The sequence below is a fragment of the Mesocricetus auratus genome, unplaced genomic scaffold, assembly GCF_017639785.1.
Source record: "Mesocricetus auratus isolate SY011 unplaced genomic scaffold, BCM_Maur_2.0 Super-Scaffold_100006, whole genome shotgun sequence".
In the NCBI taxonomy this organism is placed as follows: Eukaryota; Metazoa; Chordata; class Mammalia; order Rodentia; family Cricetidae; genus Mesocricetus; species Mesocricetus auratus.
The window spans coordinates 52293220-52307965 of record NW_024429190.1 but is presented as its reverse complement, the minus strand read 5'-3'; the positions used below and the strand labels follow the sequence as shown (position 1 = coordinate 52307965).

At 44.4% G+C, this 14746-nt stretch overlaps 1 protein-coding gene across 2 annotated transcripts in view; it reads left to right on the top strand.

Moving 5' to 3' along the window:
• Window positions 1–14746, top strand: part of Usp46 (ubiquitin specific peptidase 46) — a 68627-nt gene that overhangs the window by 17354 nt on the left and 36527 nt on the right. For both annotated transcript variants that reach the window (XM_005080785.4, XM_040747204.1), the window contains exon 2: window positions 10726–10806. In XM_005080785.4, coding sequence (XP_005080842.1) covers window positions 10726–10806 — 81 coding nt within the window. The remainder of the gene's footprint in view (window positions 1–10725; window positions 10807–14746) is intronic.

Sequence of the window (14746 nt, the reverse complement as noted above, 5' to 3'; positions counted from 1 at the left end):
GTTCCCCCACTTTCTTTTCACTGAAGTAAGAACTTGGTTTCTTATACTTCTCATCCTGTGGTTTTCCCACAAGGATTGTTTGGGTTTTTTTTTTTTTTTTGCTCAGAATCTGGTCATAAAGCATTTATGTTTTCAGGGCCTCCAGTTGCCATTTGTGCCATTATGCTGGGCTCCCCCAGTAGGAGGGTAATGCACTTCACGACAGGTATGGTACCCACAGTCTTCACCTCTCTGCTGTCCTTTGGGATAGGCAGGCTCCACATCAGCACCAGAATCTCTGAGCTCCAAAGAGATGTGAAGGGTCAGAGCTCAAAAGAAATACTGGCAAGAAAAGGCAGACAGCAGTGAGGGATGTACACACTTAGCTCGATCGTGTAGAGGATTAGTTTACTAATTAATTAAACATATTAAATGTGAATTCCAATATAATATATCTTTGTAGTAAAAAGTTAAGAGTTAAAGGGATAGAAAGGAAAGCCTTGGTACTGGAGAGATGGCTCAGTGGTTAAGAGCAGTTATTACTCTTGGAGAGGACCCAGGTTTCCAGCACTCATATGGTGATTTTCAAGCATCTGTAACTTCAGTCCCAGGGGATTTGATGTCCTCCTTTGACCTTTGTGGGCACTAGGTAGGCACACAAGTAGTGCACATCCACATATGTAAGTAAAACACGCATACATATAAAATAAATAAATCTTAAAGAAGAAGACAAGCCCCTGTTATCTTCTCACCCCTTAGCCCTACTCTCTGGTAGTGTTATTGATATTTTCCCAAGTGTTAGCCAGGTACAATGCTGTGCTCTCATAACCTCAGCTACTCTGGAGGCGGAGGCAGGAGGATGACTTGAGCCCAGGAGTTGAGCTTTACCTGGGACAATGTAGGAAGAACCTGTCTCAAAAACAAAAACAAACAAACAAACAACAAAAAAGCACCCCAAAACAATGAAACAAAATGAAAACAAACCCTCAAGTTAAAAGCAAGTAATTTTCCAAGTATTCTGGAAATGTTTCACTAAAACGTACACGTTGAATACAGTGGCTTGCATGGCTTTTTTTTTTTTTTTTAATGTATTTTGGTTTTTCGAGACAGGGTTTCTCTGTGTAACTTTGGAGGCTGTCCTGGCACTCACCCTTGTAGACCAGGTGGCCTTGAACTCACAGAGATCAGTCTGCCTCTGCCTCCCGAGTGCTGGGATTAAAGGCGTGCGCCACGAATGCCTGGCTTGCATGGCTTTTTACATCTCATTCCTCAGATGCAGAAGAGTGTGACGTACATAGCAGGCACAAACAGGGTCAGTTGTGTGTTGCCTGAATACTTGACTTTTCTAGGGTTGTCCTGTGTACACTGCCACCATGTTGTGATTTGCTTATCATTTGTCTTGTGTAGCACGACCTAAATTTTTTTTACTTTCAATATTACCTATGGCATAGGAATGTAGGAGGCCATGCATTTAATTCCTTTACCACAAAAATAAAAATACTGACATGGTAGTCTGTTATTTAGACTTATATAGATTACCGTAATTATTTAATCAGCTTGTGGTACTTCTCGTTTCTTCTGGGACAACTGTTGCTGCAAGGACTATTTGAGACACTGCCGACTGGACTGTCCCTTCTGAATCTACTTTCTATGTCTAGTGTAAGAGGGATTTTTAACTGGTCATGAATGCTTAGGTAATGACCACTTATGCCGGATTCCCTTGCAGCTATGTGGCAATAAGACTGGGATTTTTGGCCAGAGGGTTTATAAGCAAAAGTATCTGTTGTACCTCTTAAGAGCCTCCTTGCAGAGGGAGCCATCCCTCCATTTTCCTCCTTTGCTGTGACAGAAGTTATTTGGTGGCAGGAGCTAGAATAACCATCTTGGTTCCAACAGCTGCAAACTGACTCACACTCACAACAAAGTGACAAGATCTGAGGACCCTGTGTCCACAGCACTGCAAGGCAGCTGCAACTGACAGGTGCTGCATGTGCTTGAACATATATGTGAAAGAGACAGATGAATTTTCATTTTGTGAAGTCACAATATGAGTTGGGTCATTGTTACATTCTCTGCATCTGCCTGCATGAGTGTATCTATATAATAAAAAGGAGAATTACAGGATTGAGGGACATGGTCATTTAAATTCTTAATTAATACCACCTAATTAGCCTTTAAGTACTCATCATCATTACTATCACTGTGTGGTGAGGTAGCTGTCATGTCTGTATCATGGATGCCTTTACATTTTATGGATATAACCCCCAAATCTGTTGAAGATTTACAAAGATTCATATTACTGAAGGAAAATGCTAGGATGTAAAAGCAAGAGCTTAGTTCCAAATGTCAATATCTGTTATATTCTGTATCCATGGAAACCAATTCCTGTGTGTCTATAAAGGGAACGGGAGAATGGGGGAAGTGTTGGAGGGTACTACTCATGCTTCATTGAACAGTACATCGGCAGGATATACAGATCTGTGTCCAAATTATCATGCACACAGTTGCATCACAGACATCACTAACCACCCCTGTCTGTGCTCATCCACCTGACAATTCATTTAGCCTACAGATGCTGTGGGCCTACTATGTGCTCATCGTTGAGAATATGTTATTGGGAAGGTCATATGGTCTTTGCTGCCACATCATAGAGATTTTAGGGACCAAATGTTAACAAGTATATAAGTAGTAATGTTGTCATGTGGGGGAGACAGTGTGCATGGAGAGATGTGGAAGAGGTGTTAGTTTCTTCTTCCTGCTATAAAAAAATTACCCTAGTGGCTAGAGAGATAGCTTAGTAGGCAAGCTGTGCATTCTTATCCTAGCATCAAAGTAAAAAGACAAGTGTGGTAGCTTGCATTTGTAATTCCAATGCTGGGGGATGAGGCAGGGCTAGGAGTTCCATTAAGGTTTACGAGCCACCAGCTTTAGGTTCAGGGAGAGACCCTGCTTCAAGGGAGTAAGGGTGATAAAGTATGACACCAATGTCCTTCTCTGGCTTCCATATGCTTGCACAGAAGTATGTGCACCTGCACACACAGGTCTCTCTCTCTCTGTCTGTCTGTCTCTCTCTCTGTCTCTGTCTCTCTCTCTGTTTCTCTCTCTCTGTGTCTCTCTCTCTGTCTCTGTGTCTCTGTCTGTCTCTCTCTGTCTCTGTCTGTCTCTCTCTGTCTCTGTCTCTCTCTGTCTTTCTCTTTCTCTCTCTCTGTCTCTGTCTCTCTGTCTCTGTCTCTGTCTCTGACTCTCTTTCTCTCTCTCTCTGTCTCTCTGTCTCTCTCTGTCTCTCTGTCTGTCTGTCTCTGTCTCTGTCTCTCTCTCTCCTTAAACTAGTAGCTCAAAAAGAGTAGCCTTGTTTTTTTATAGTATGTGGCCAGATCGCTCACTCTCCTGAGGTTCTAGGGTTCATCTGCTTCCTGGCGTTTGAGATTTCTGCAAGCTGCCTGTCTTCCTTGACTCATGGGCTCTTCTGTCTCCGAAGCCAAAAGTGCAGTGGTTCCAGTGTCTCTGAGCTCTGACTTCACTCACTCTGACCTGTGGGGACACTGACCATTCTGCCAAGTCCATCTACCACCTAGAGAAACCAGAACAAACATTCTTTATTGAGATACTGCACTTAGTCATGTCTGCAAAGTCCCCTTTGCCATGCATGGTGACATCATGATGGAATCCAGGGATAGGGAGGGAAGTCATTCTGCCAGCCACAGCACTGGTTTTGCAGAGAGGGGCTGCCCTGTGAAGAATTCCCCGAGGAGCTGGCCGTGAAATTAGGCTTGTAAGGTATAGGCGTGGGGAAAGTGAGTAGTTAAGAACTTGGGTGACTGGAGACTGGAAGGCAGCCATTGGTCTAGGCAGGGCGTGCAGGAGAATGAATGACAAGTGAAGTTAGTGACAGCAGTGAAGGCCACTAGTGGGATTCCAAAAACAGTGTTTAGAAAGAACACTACTCCTGCATGGTTGGGGTGGCCAAGGAGGATGGTGGAGGCTGTATAGGAGCTGGTAGTGATGTGGGTGAGAAATCCCGCAGCCATGTCTAGCTGCAGCTGAAAAAGAAGTGCGTGGAGAGACGGAAGAGTTTGTCAGTAGAGCACAGAGATGGATGGGGGCGATGCAGCAGCCCATGCCGTGTGTGACCTGAGGGCTCCAGCCCGAGTCCTGATGAGGGCAGGGCCATTCACTGAGTGGGAAAACACCAGAGAAGTGAGATGCCCCATTGGAGCAGATAGATGGATGTTGAGGGCGGGCAGACAGGCACATGGGAAATGCCTGTACTAGTGCAGCATGGGGTTCGAAGGGACGCTTGCAGGGTGCAGACGGAGTTAGACGTGGTTGGCTTGCAGCTGCTGACTGGAGCCCTGCAGTAACTTCTGCTGGGACCCTGGAGAGAGAGGCAGGGGTCCACCTCTGGTACCTTTGGGAAAGGCCGGCTGTCTACAAGTGTCCCTTCTGGGGGAGCTTACTCTGTTTGTAGCTTCTCTGGGAGATGTGGGGGTGAAATCCAGATTTATTTTTGTTTTGAGTTCTGGGGTTGAGTCTAAGGTCCTTGCAGGTGCTAGGTGCTATATGGAGATGAGGAAGTACAGACAGTCCTTAAAGATGGGAATCATTAAACACAGTGTTAGTTTCCTAGGCTGTTGTAGCCGGTTATATTATCTTGTGGCTTAAACAATCCGTTTACTATTTTTAAAAACGCTAGTTTACTTAGCAGTGGTTGATTTGTTATTGTTGTGTGTGTGAGGAGCATGTGTGGCACAGTGAATGGGTGGAAGCCCGAGGACAGTGTCTCTGAAGTTGGTTCTCTACTTTCATCTCTACATGGGTCCTGGGGATCAAACTCAGGTCAGCAACCTTGCAAGTCAAGTGCTTTACCTGCTGAGTCATTTAGATGGCCCCACATCGACTTTATTATAGTTTTTAAATCCAAAGCGGAGTGCATTCCTCCTCCTCCTCCTCCTCCTCCTCCTCCTCCTCCTCCTCCTCTTCATCTTGTCTTCTTCACCTTCTACGTCTTCTTCGTCATTGTCGTCGTCGTCCTCCTCCTTTTTCTGAGACAGGGTCCTTTGTGTAACCCTGGTTGACCTGGAAGGATGTTCTCGAAGGATCTGCCTGTTTCCCTGGTGCTGGGATTAAAAGCATGCGCCACCATCACTCAGCTGGAGGGTTGCATTCTTGTTGCATGAGCTGCAGGGCTGCATTCCTGTTGGAGGCTTCAGAGGAGACTCCTCAAGCATTTCCATGGCAGAGGCAGGAGCATGCCTGGACTTTGTCCCTTCCGCCAGCAGCTTCTGAAGCTGTCACACAGCATCGCTGTGCAGTGCCTTGATCGTGCTCCCGTTTCAAAGGACAGTTGTGGACATTCTGAGCCCATGGGATAATTCAGAGTAAGCCCTATTCAATTTTTATGAAGATTTTATTTACTTATTTTAAGAGTGCTCCATCTGCATGTATGCCTTTATGGCGGAAGAGGGCATCAGATTCCACTCTGGATGGTGTGAGTCACCATGTGGTTGCTGGGCATCGAACTCAGGTCCTCTGGAAGAGCAGCCTCTTAACTGCTGAGCCATTTCTCCAGCTCACCCCCACCCCATGTGTGAATTAATACCATCTCAGTTTTCCTTTGCCATGTGAGATAATGTATTCGCTAGTTTGGGGGATTAGAACAAGGGTGGTCCTTGCTGGGCTGTTATTCCACCTATATACACATCCAAGTGCTGCTGAATAATGTTTTGGTAAATGCTGGGCCACATTTACCACACTGATTCTATACGAGTATAATGAAGATAAAACTTTACTGCCTAGTGTTGTATGTGAGAGATTCCCCCCCCCGGGAGGCATAATTCTCTCTCTCTGTCTCTCTGTTTCTCTTTCTCTCCACATACACACACACACACACACACACACACACACACACACACACACACGTGTATGTATGTATGTATGTATATATGTGTATGTTTTTCTTTTTTCCTCAGAAAAGAAACCAGGACAGACCAAAATAATGACTATATAAAAGTCTAACTTGGGGACCCAATGAGTTTCTAGTCCTCATTGTGACATGCTCCGCATCTTTGTGATGACATGTAGAAACAAATCTCTTGCTGATTGTATGAAAGAACGGCACACACTATTATGCAGGGGACAGCACACTTGGTAATGATAGTAAAAGCTAAGTAGCTGCACTGTGTATTTGTTTTACTGTGCTTTGGGCTATTTCTGCATGCACTCCATTTACAAAGTTCCCCATTGCACATTACGTGTGCAACGTAATGTCAGAGGCAGCATCATATGGCTCCTGCTTCTGTCTCCTAAACTTTGTTTATTTTTATGTGTATGCATATGTGCTTGAGTGGGTTTATGTGCTCCATGTGGATGCAGGAGCCTGTGGAGGCCAGAAAAAAGCATTAGATCCCTGGGACTGGAGTTGTAGATGATTGTGAGCTACTGTGTGGGTGCTGGGAACTGAACCTGGGTCCTCTGCAAGAGCAGTAGTTGCTTATAACCAGTGAGCCATTGCTGCAGCTGTATTATGTGCCTTCTGGATCTCACCATTTTCTCTTGCACTTGATTTGATCCTCCGTTTCCTTTGTCAAGCCCCAAGAAGCAATAAGTCATTCCATACATATGTACATATATGTAATGCACCCTTCATATAGCATAGGTAGGTGGTGGGTTGTACTGTTCAGGCTGGTGTGTGTATTCTGATAAAAGTGGTCTAAGTAACACATTTCTCAGAACATGTCCTCGTGGTTAAGAGATGCATGACTGACTGTAGCTGTAAAAGTATACATAGAATAGTTCAGTGAACCCACCACTCAGTCAGTTAAGGGAGTCCTGGACTGCTGGTATAAAAACGCTTCATTCCTCCCTCCCTCCCTCCCTTCCTCCCTCCCTCCCTCCCTCCCCCTCCCTCCTTCCTTTTCCTGTTTAGCTAGAGAGGGGTAGGTAAAGGGGATGCTCAAGAAAAGTAGGAAATAGCAGCTGCATTCTATGATGTTGGAATTCAGTTTCTTTCTTTCTTTCTTTCTTTCTTTCTTTCTTTCTTTCTTTCTTTCTTTCTTTCTTTCTTTCTTTCTTTCTGTGTTTTTCAGACAGGGTTTCTCTGAGTAGCCCCAGCTGCTGTCCTGGAACACGCTTTGTAGACCAGACTGGTCTTGAACTCAGTGATCCATCTTCCTCTGCCTCCTGAGTGCTGGCACTAAAGGTTTGTGTCACCACGCTCAGTGCGAATGCAGTATGTTTGTGAGGCCTCCAGAACTGGGTGAATTTGGGTGAATCTAGTCAGTGTGGTTGTTGGACCTTTCTTTCCCTCTAGTACAGCATGTTTGTCTGGGTGTATATTCAGAAAAAGATCGAGAATTTGGTTCATAATGAGTTCCTACTTTGCACGAGTGGATAGTATGACACCTCAGGGTCTCTCTGTTCTCAACTCAAATCTTCACCCTCACTTCCAGGCTCCCTTTTCACAAACGGCAAAATGAGTGCTTAGACAGTCAAGACATAACTAGCAAAAAATCATGTATTAACTTCTCTATGTTGCCTTTTTTCATAAAGAAAGAGCTAATGAGATCTTGTTCTAACTGCTGTGTTTCATATCTTACATTTATCCTGATCTCCCTATCATATAATCTAATTTTTCTGGAAAACATGCATATAGATCTGTTTAATACCCATCATTTACATTAACTTGTAATTTAGAAATAACTTCATTAAAAATGTTAGTTTTTTTCTGTACTGTAAAATCCTGCTATAATTTGATCTGTTACTTCAAAGGTTCATCTGTAGAATGAAGCCATGTTATTATGGAGACAGTGGCTCTTTCACTCACAACACTGAGGAAACCGTACTGAAACCGGCCCATGTTTGAGCATTGCGTCCTCTCTAAGATGGAGGCTAAAGGAGTCTAGAATGGTGGCATAGCACAGAGAGATGGGCATCACATGCATAGCACAGAGAGATGGCATCACATGCATAGCACAGAGAGATGGCATCACATGGAATTAAGACTGGAGTAAGAATGGGCCATACTTCTACTCATTTGGCTCAGGTTCCAGTGATTTTCTATTTACAGTGTGCTTTGGCAAGTGACCATTTTGATTGGTTCTCAGTCTACTCCATGGTCTTTCTGCAGGAGGAGATGGAGGCTAAAGAGATAGTTTAATGGTTACAAGCACTTGTTGCTCTTGTAGAGGATCTAGGTTTGGCCCAGCACCAACATGGTGGCTCATACCATCTTTAACTCCAGTCCTAGGTGAGCTGACACCTTCTTCTGGCACCAGACACACACATAGTGCACTTACACATGTGCAGGTAAAGCATTCGGACACATAAGAAATAAATAAAAGAACATACAGCATTAGAAATTGTTTAGAGATTCATTCTGTTACTTATGTGTATCTGTCTGTGTGTGTGTGTGTCTGTATGTGTGTGTGCAGGTGTGTATGGAATCCAGAATAGAGCCTCAGATCTTCTGGAGTTGGAGTTACAAGTGGTTGTGAGCCATCTGATTTAGGTGTGAGGTCCTCTACAAGAGCAGTAGACACTCTTCATTAATGAATCATCTCTCCAGGCCCAGGAGCATTACTTTGTAAAAATAAAAAACTTAACTTTCTGTTTTCTGTTTCCCAAATTCTTGTGTTCTGTGAGCTATGAGTCTTCCATGAGAAGACGAAGGCTGTAGATGATGAGGAAACATCCATCAGCTAGAGACTCTGATCCTACCCACTGCTCCTTCTCCATGTATGGGCTCTGAACTCATAGACAAGTCAAATGCCGACGGGAGGCATTTACCCATCTCACTGATCACTCAAACTGTCTTTATTTCCTAAACAATTCAGTGTACCAACAGTTTATATGGTATTTATATGATACCAGGTGTTATAAGTACTGCAGGAAAGAAGACACACAGGAGGACATACACAAGTTATAAGCAACTACTATACTAGTGGTTCTCAGCCTGTGGGTCACAACTCCTTCACCAGGGGTCGCATATCAGATGTTTACGTTATGATTCACAACAGTTATGAAGTAGTCCACAATAATTTTATTGTTGGGGGGGTCACCACAACACGAGGAACTGTATTAAAGGGATGGAGCATTAGGTAGGTTGAGAACCACTGACCATTTACATAAAGGAACCGAGTGTCTTTTGAGGGGACCTGGAACCTGTTCTCAGTGGCCAATGATGACTGTACCTGACGGGAGTGAGCTTTTCTTACTTACAGCCAGCCCACTCAATCTTAGGGAGAAATGACCATCCGTCACCAATGGCTAGCCCCAGATCAGGGGGCTTCATCACTGTTTTGATGGATAGGCTCTGATAACGCTTGGATGAGATTGAACCTGACTCCTCAGTTCAGCCTTTGGGACATTTATTAGAGTCTGGCAGGCACAGCTAGTCTAGCAATGGCTGTCTACCAATGCAAGGCCCAAGAATCATGTAGTTGCTCAGTCCACGAAGCTGGATGTCTCAGCCGGTCTTCAGTACAGGCTGGAATCCCAAAGAAGTAGCTCTAATGCCAATGAAGGAATGGACTGGCCAGTGAGGGCAAGAGCAAGCAGACAAAGAGAACAGGCTTCCTTTTTCCATGTCCTTTACGTAGGCTGCCAGGAGAAGGTGTGGTCCAGATGAAAGGCGGATCTTCCCACCTCAGAAGATCCAGATTAAAGGTGGATTTTCCTACTGCAAATGACGTAATTAAGAAAAAAAAAATCCTGCACAGATGTACCCAAACTTTTTTTTTTTTTTTTTAGTTTTTACGAGACAGGGTTTCTCTGTATTGTTTTGGAGGCTGTCGGTCCAGCCTGGCCTCGAACTCAGAGATCCGCTTGCCTCTGCCTCCCGAGTGCTGGGATTAAAGGCTTGCACCACCACCTCCCGGCGTCATTCTTTTGGGTTTTAAGTTAATTCTAGATGTAGGCAAATAAAAATGGTCATTTCCCATAGTTCTTAGTTAATGTGAGCTTTGTGAGGATAAACTGTGTGGTCCCCAGCACGGAGGACACAGGAGCTGCTACTCTTGCCATGCCCGAGTATCACCGGGTTTAGCAATTGTGTGCATGTCAGGTTTCACACTGGATCCTTTCATTGTCTGTGACATCCTCTGGACATAGTGCCTTCTCAGTAGGACCTGCCCTGACTATTCTAGTTAAAGGTACAGTTGGGCAGCCTGTACAACTCTCATTCCCCTCAGCCCCACCCAGCATCCCAACTGACCCTAGGCCATTTCATAGCTTATTTTTCTCCATTGTACTCAATCACCTCCTAGTGTATTGTCTAATAGATTTGCTTCATGATTCAGGCTGTCTTCAGGTATGAAAATGGGAACTCAATGAGAGCAGGCATGTATGTCTGTTTTGTCACCATTCTTGTTAATGCCTGGACTTAGTGACTGGCTCAACAGGTGTGCAGTCTAGCCTTATTAGAATAAAGAAATTGACTTTGAAAGTGGTCCTGTCTTCCAGGCACCCAGTTTCTGAAAGTTGCTGCAGCTGTCTGCAATGTTTTATTCAGAAGATCATTTTCTCATTTGCATATCTATCTCAAACCACACAGTGCAGGACTGGGGCGACATATAAGTTGGGTGAGAAGAACAGTGATGGCGTGGGTAGCAAATCTGTTTACTTCCAGCATCCCACATCCCTCTGAATGTTGTTGACAATGGATGCTTGTTGCAGGAGTGGTCCAGCTCTCATCACCTCATTTCCTCGTCTGTTTTCATGCCACAAAACTCTTGTTATGTTTTCTTGTAGGGCACCAATGCCTCTGCTCTGGAAAAAGACATTGGTCCAGAGCAGTTTCCGATCAATGAACACTACTTCGGATTGGTCAATGTAAGTATTTTTTTTTGGTTTCCAATATTTTAGGGTATTTGATGTAATGTGCTGGCTGACTTTTGTTTTTGCTTTGTGAGACACAATCTTGCTTTGTATCTCTGTTGGTCCTGAACTCGTTATGGAGACCTGGCTGGCCTTGAGCTTTCCGTGATCCTCCCGCCTCTGCCTGTGACTCTAGGCTTATGGACCAAAGCCCAAGTCCCTGCTGCCATTACCATCATTACTCACATTTAAATAGCTGTGGGCTTTAGTTAGTAGTAGAAGCAAATACTGGAGACAGGTATTTTAATCTACTATTTAAAATGTACTAACAGTTGTCCCCAGCAAAGGACCTAATTACTACATTATTAATTGAATCCACAACCCCTTTGCTGCAAGCCTGAGGGATTCCCTTTGTATATATCACTTTTAGTGATTTCATTAGCATTCATGGCCAAAACTGCTTTGAGTTATTTGTCCTCCCTTTCTCACAGGGTGAACTTCTCAGTCTTTGTTGTAGTGTGGGCCATTACAGCTTGACCTGTACTAGAGATACGTAATAACATAAGTAGGATCTCCACTTGAGGTAGGGGGTGAGACCAAGAGTCATTTATCCCAGAATTACTTAGCCCCATTGTTGTGTGACAAAACTTTTCCCGAGAGATACAACACACATCTACTCACCCCAGATAGGGAGCTCACAACAGACCAAATTGCAGATACCATCCAAGTCCATTTTGGTGACCCAATGAGTTTTATTGGGGCTACTTACAGGAATATGGGTGAGGGGTTACTTAGAGGAGCAGAAATGAGTCAAAGGCAGCTGCATCACCAAGGCCCACCCCAGCATGTGTGACAGACACTAAAGTTGGGAAAACTGGAGAACACTGCACAGCCTGCAGGCAACACAACAGGGTGGACAGTGCCCTCTCTGGGTGCCTCTGTTCCAAACCTCCTCCAGGCAGCTCAGCTGGTTTCTGCTTTTTCCAGGCAGCTGTGTAGTCTCAGAGTCTTCTCTGCAGCTTTTGTTCTTCTGATAAACTCCTTTGTAGTTCAGCTCTGCTCACTCCGGCAGGGAGGGGCCTAGTAGATCCAGTCAGTTTCAGGGACTTCCTGAAACTATTCTGAGTTGGTTGCTTTCCTACTTATGGAGCGTCCCTGTGGGATGTGGTGTTTCAATCTTGGAGGAAACTTTCACAGCACTGGTTTCCTTTAGGCTAGGCAGTAGCACCTAGTACCTGGCTCTCCTTATGCTCCTTGGTAAGGTGTGTGTCAGGTGTTAAGGTGGTATTACCTGGGTGTTAAGGTGGTATTTCCCATCACCCCTGTGGGCTTTCTACTTTTTTGTTGTTGTTGTTTAGTTTTTTGAGACAGGGTTTCTCTGTATTGTTTTGGAGGCTGTCCTAGAACTGGCTCGGTACACCAGGCTGGTCTGGAACTCACTGAGATCCGCCTGCCTCTGCCTCCCGTGTGCTGGGATTAAAGGCGTGTACCATACTGTATCCTCTTCATAGAAGTTCTAGGTGATAAGGGTGTTAGATCACAGATACGATTTCTGGAGCAGCCGCTCTGCCAGTCTCCCAGTTTCCTGCTGTGAAGCGTGCCTGGAGACGCTGGACACATTCTTTGCAAGTAAATACTGTCTTGGATACAAAGGAAAGACCTCCATTTTTATTCTCATGTACTGTTAACTGGGGTGTGAGCTGCCACAAGGAACTTGGCCTTTCTGGCCCCCATTTCGACATTAATAGTGCTTGCAATGGTTTCTCCTTCTTGAGCCCGAGTGGATGAATGAGAGGCCTTGAGAGAGGCCCTGGTGGAGGCTTGGGTGTGTTATCGACATTTGGAAAACGCTCCTTTCATTTCCCCAGAGTTGATCACTAGTTCAGGCCAGTTGTGACTCAAGAGTGTCTGGGTAAAAGACACTGAGAAGCAGAGAGAAGGCTGGAGAGGGAATGCTATGCAAGGTCCTGGGAATACAGGTTCTTGTATTGGCAAAACCCAGTCTTCTAATTTTCATATAGTTTATTTTAGCCACTGTGCAGGGGCCTCCACTTAGCTGGAGAAAGTTATTCAGTCCGTGGGAATTTTTCCTTGACTAAGGAAAAAAAAATGCAGACAATGGAGAATTGCAGATCTTGCCTAGCTAGTAGAAGAGTTACAAAGTTGTATCTATTAATAGCTTCATTTAAGATTCCTTGGTTGCTAATTTATGGAGATGCCAGCCTGTGTGTGAACGTTTGTCACCTGTTACATGGTTCTGACAAGGAGCATTCAAGCATACAGGAACCTAAGATGTTTGCACCCAGAGGCCGCTTAGAGAAGATGCCCCTGCATGGGGCATTTGGCCTTCTATGGCACTTGGGGATTTGGGCTATGAATCTTGTTATTTCTTTGGAATTTCTTCCTGCTCATTTGGTGAGTGGGATAGCTGTAAAGTACAGGTCTCAGCTGGGTCCTCCCACAGAGTTAGGCATCCAGCCACTTAGAAGCCAGTGAGATAATGATTTTTGCCTCCGCAGTCAAAATCTCAGTGTCTGTGACCTGAAGAGGGAGAGACTATTGCTGTGTGGGCCCTGATCTGATTATAGGGGGACCAGGAACTTGTGTGATACCATATTGGGACAATTGCCACCTTGGAAGAAACACAAGGCAGGGTAATTTAGGAGGTAAGAGCTAGGAAGTTGGGAGGGTGACCTGTGGAGACACTTTTTGCTCCACTGCGTTGGAGTGAGACTTTGCACTCTGGGGCAGCGGCCACAGCAGTCCTGACAGAAAACAAGCTCTGTTCCCTAAAGGCTTCCGTTGAGCTGGTGCTTCTTAACTCCTTGAGTAATTCTCCCCACTGTTGTGTGTGTATATGTATATATGTATCACACATTTATACATACACATATGTGCATATATACACACCTATATACATACATCACACATATATACATGCAAATATGTGCATATATACATATATCACACACATATACATACATCACACACATATATACACATGTGCATATATACACACATACATATGTACACACATATAAACATACATCACGCCGGGCGGTGGTGGCACACGCCTTTAATCCCAGCACTTGGGAGGCAGAGGCAGGCGGATCTCTGTGAGTTCGAGGCCGGGCTGGACCGACAGCCTCCAAAACAATACAGAGAAACCCTGTCTCGTAAAACCAAAATAAATAAATAAACAAACAAACAAACATACATCACACAATATATACATACGCCTATGTACACATATACATATATTGCACACACACATATATATACATTATACATGCATGTATACATACACATATGTGCATATATACATATATCACACACATATACACATATACACATACATCACACACGCCCATATATACATACACACATATATCACACACACACACACACACACACACACACACAAACATACACACCTCCCACTGAGCTACATCCCCAGTCACCTCAGGTTTTTCTTTTTTTTTAATTTTTATTTTCACAGTCATTGGAGATTTTCGTTTTGTTTTGTTTTGTTTTGAGACAGGATCTCCCTCTATAGCTCAAGCTGGCCTCGAACTCATTGTGTAGTACAGGCTGGCTTCTATTGCAATGATCCTCGGGCCTCAGCTTCCCAAGAGCTGGGGTCTAATGTGCTTCACCATGCCTGCGCTGTGCCTTTTCCTTAACCAGTGCTTTTCTGAGTCCCCAAGCTATGCAAGTTTTTTTTTCTTGTCTATTTATTTTTTATTTTTTTGAGACAGGGTTTCTTTGTGTAAAAGCCCTAGCTGTCCTGGAACTTGCTCTGTAGACCAGAGTGATCTTGAACTCGCAGACATCCTCCTGCCTCTGCCTCTTGAGTACTGGGATTAAAGGTGTGCACCACCACCACCCAGTTTCTTGTCTCTTTTTTTTTTTTTTCTTTTTTTTGTTTTTTGAGACAGGGTTTCTCTGCATTGCT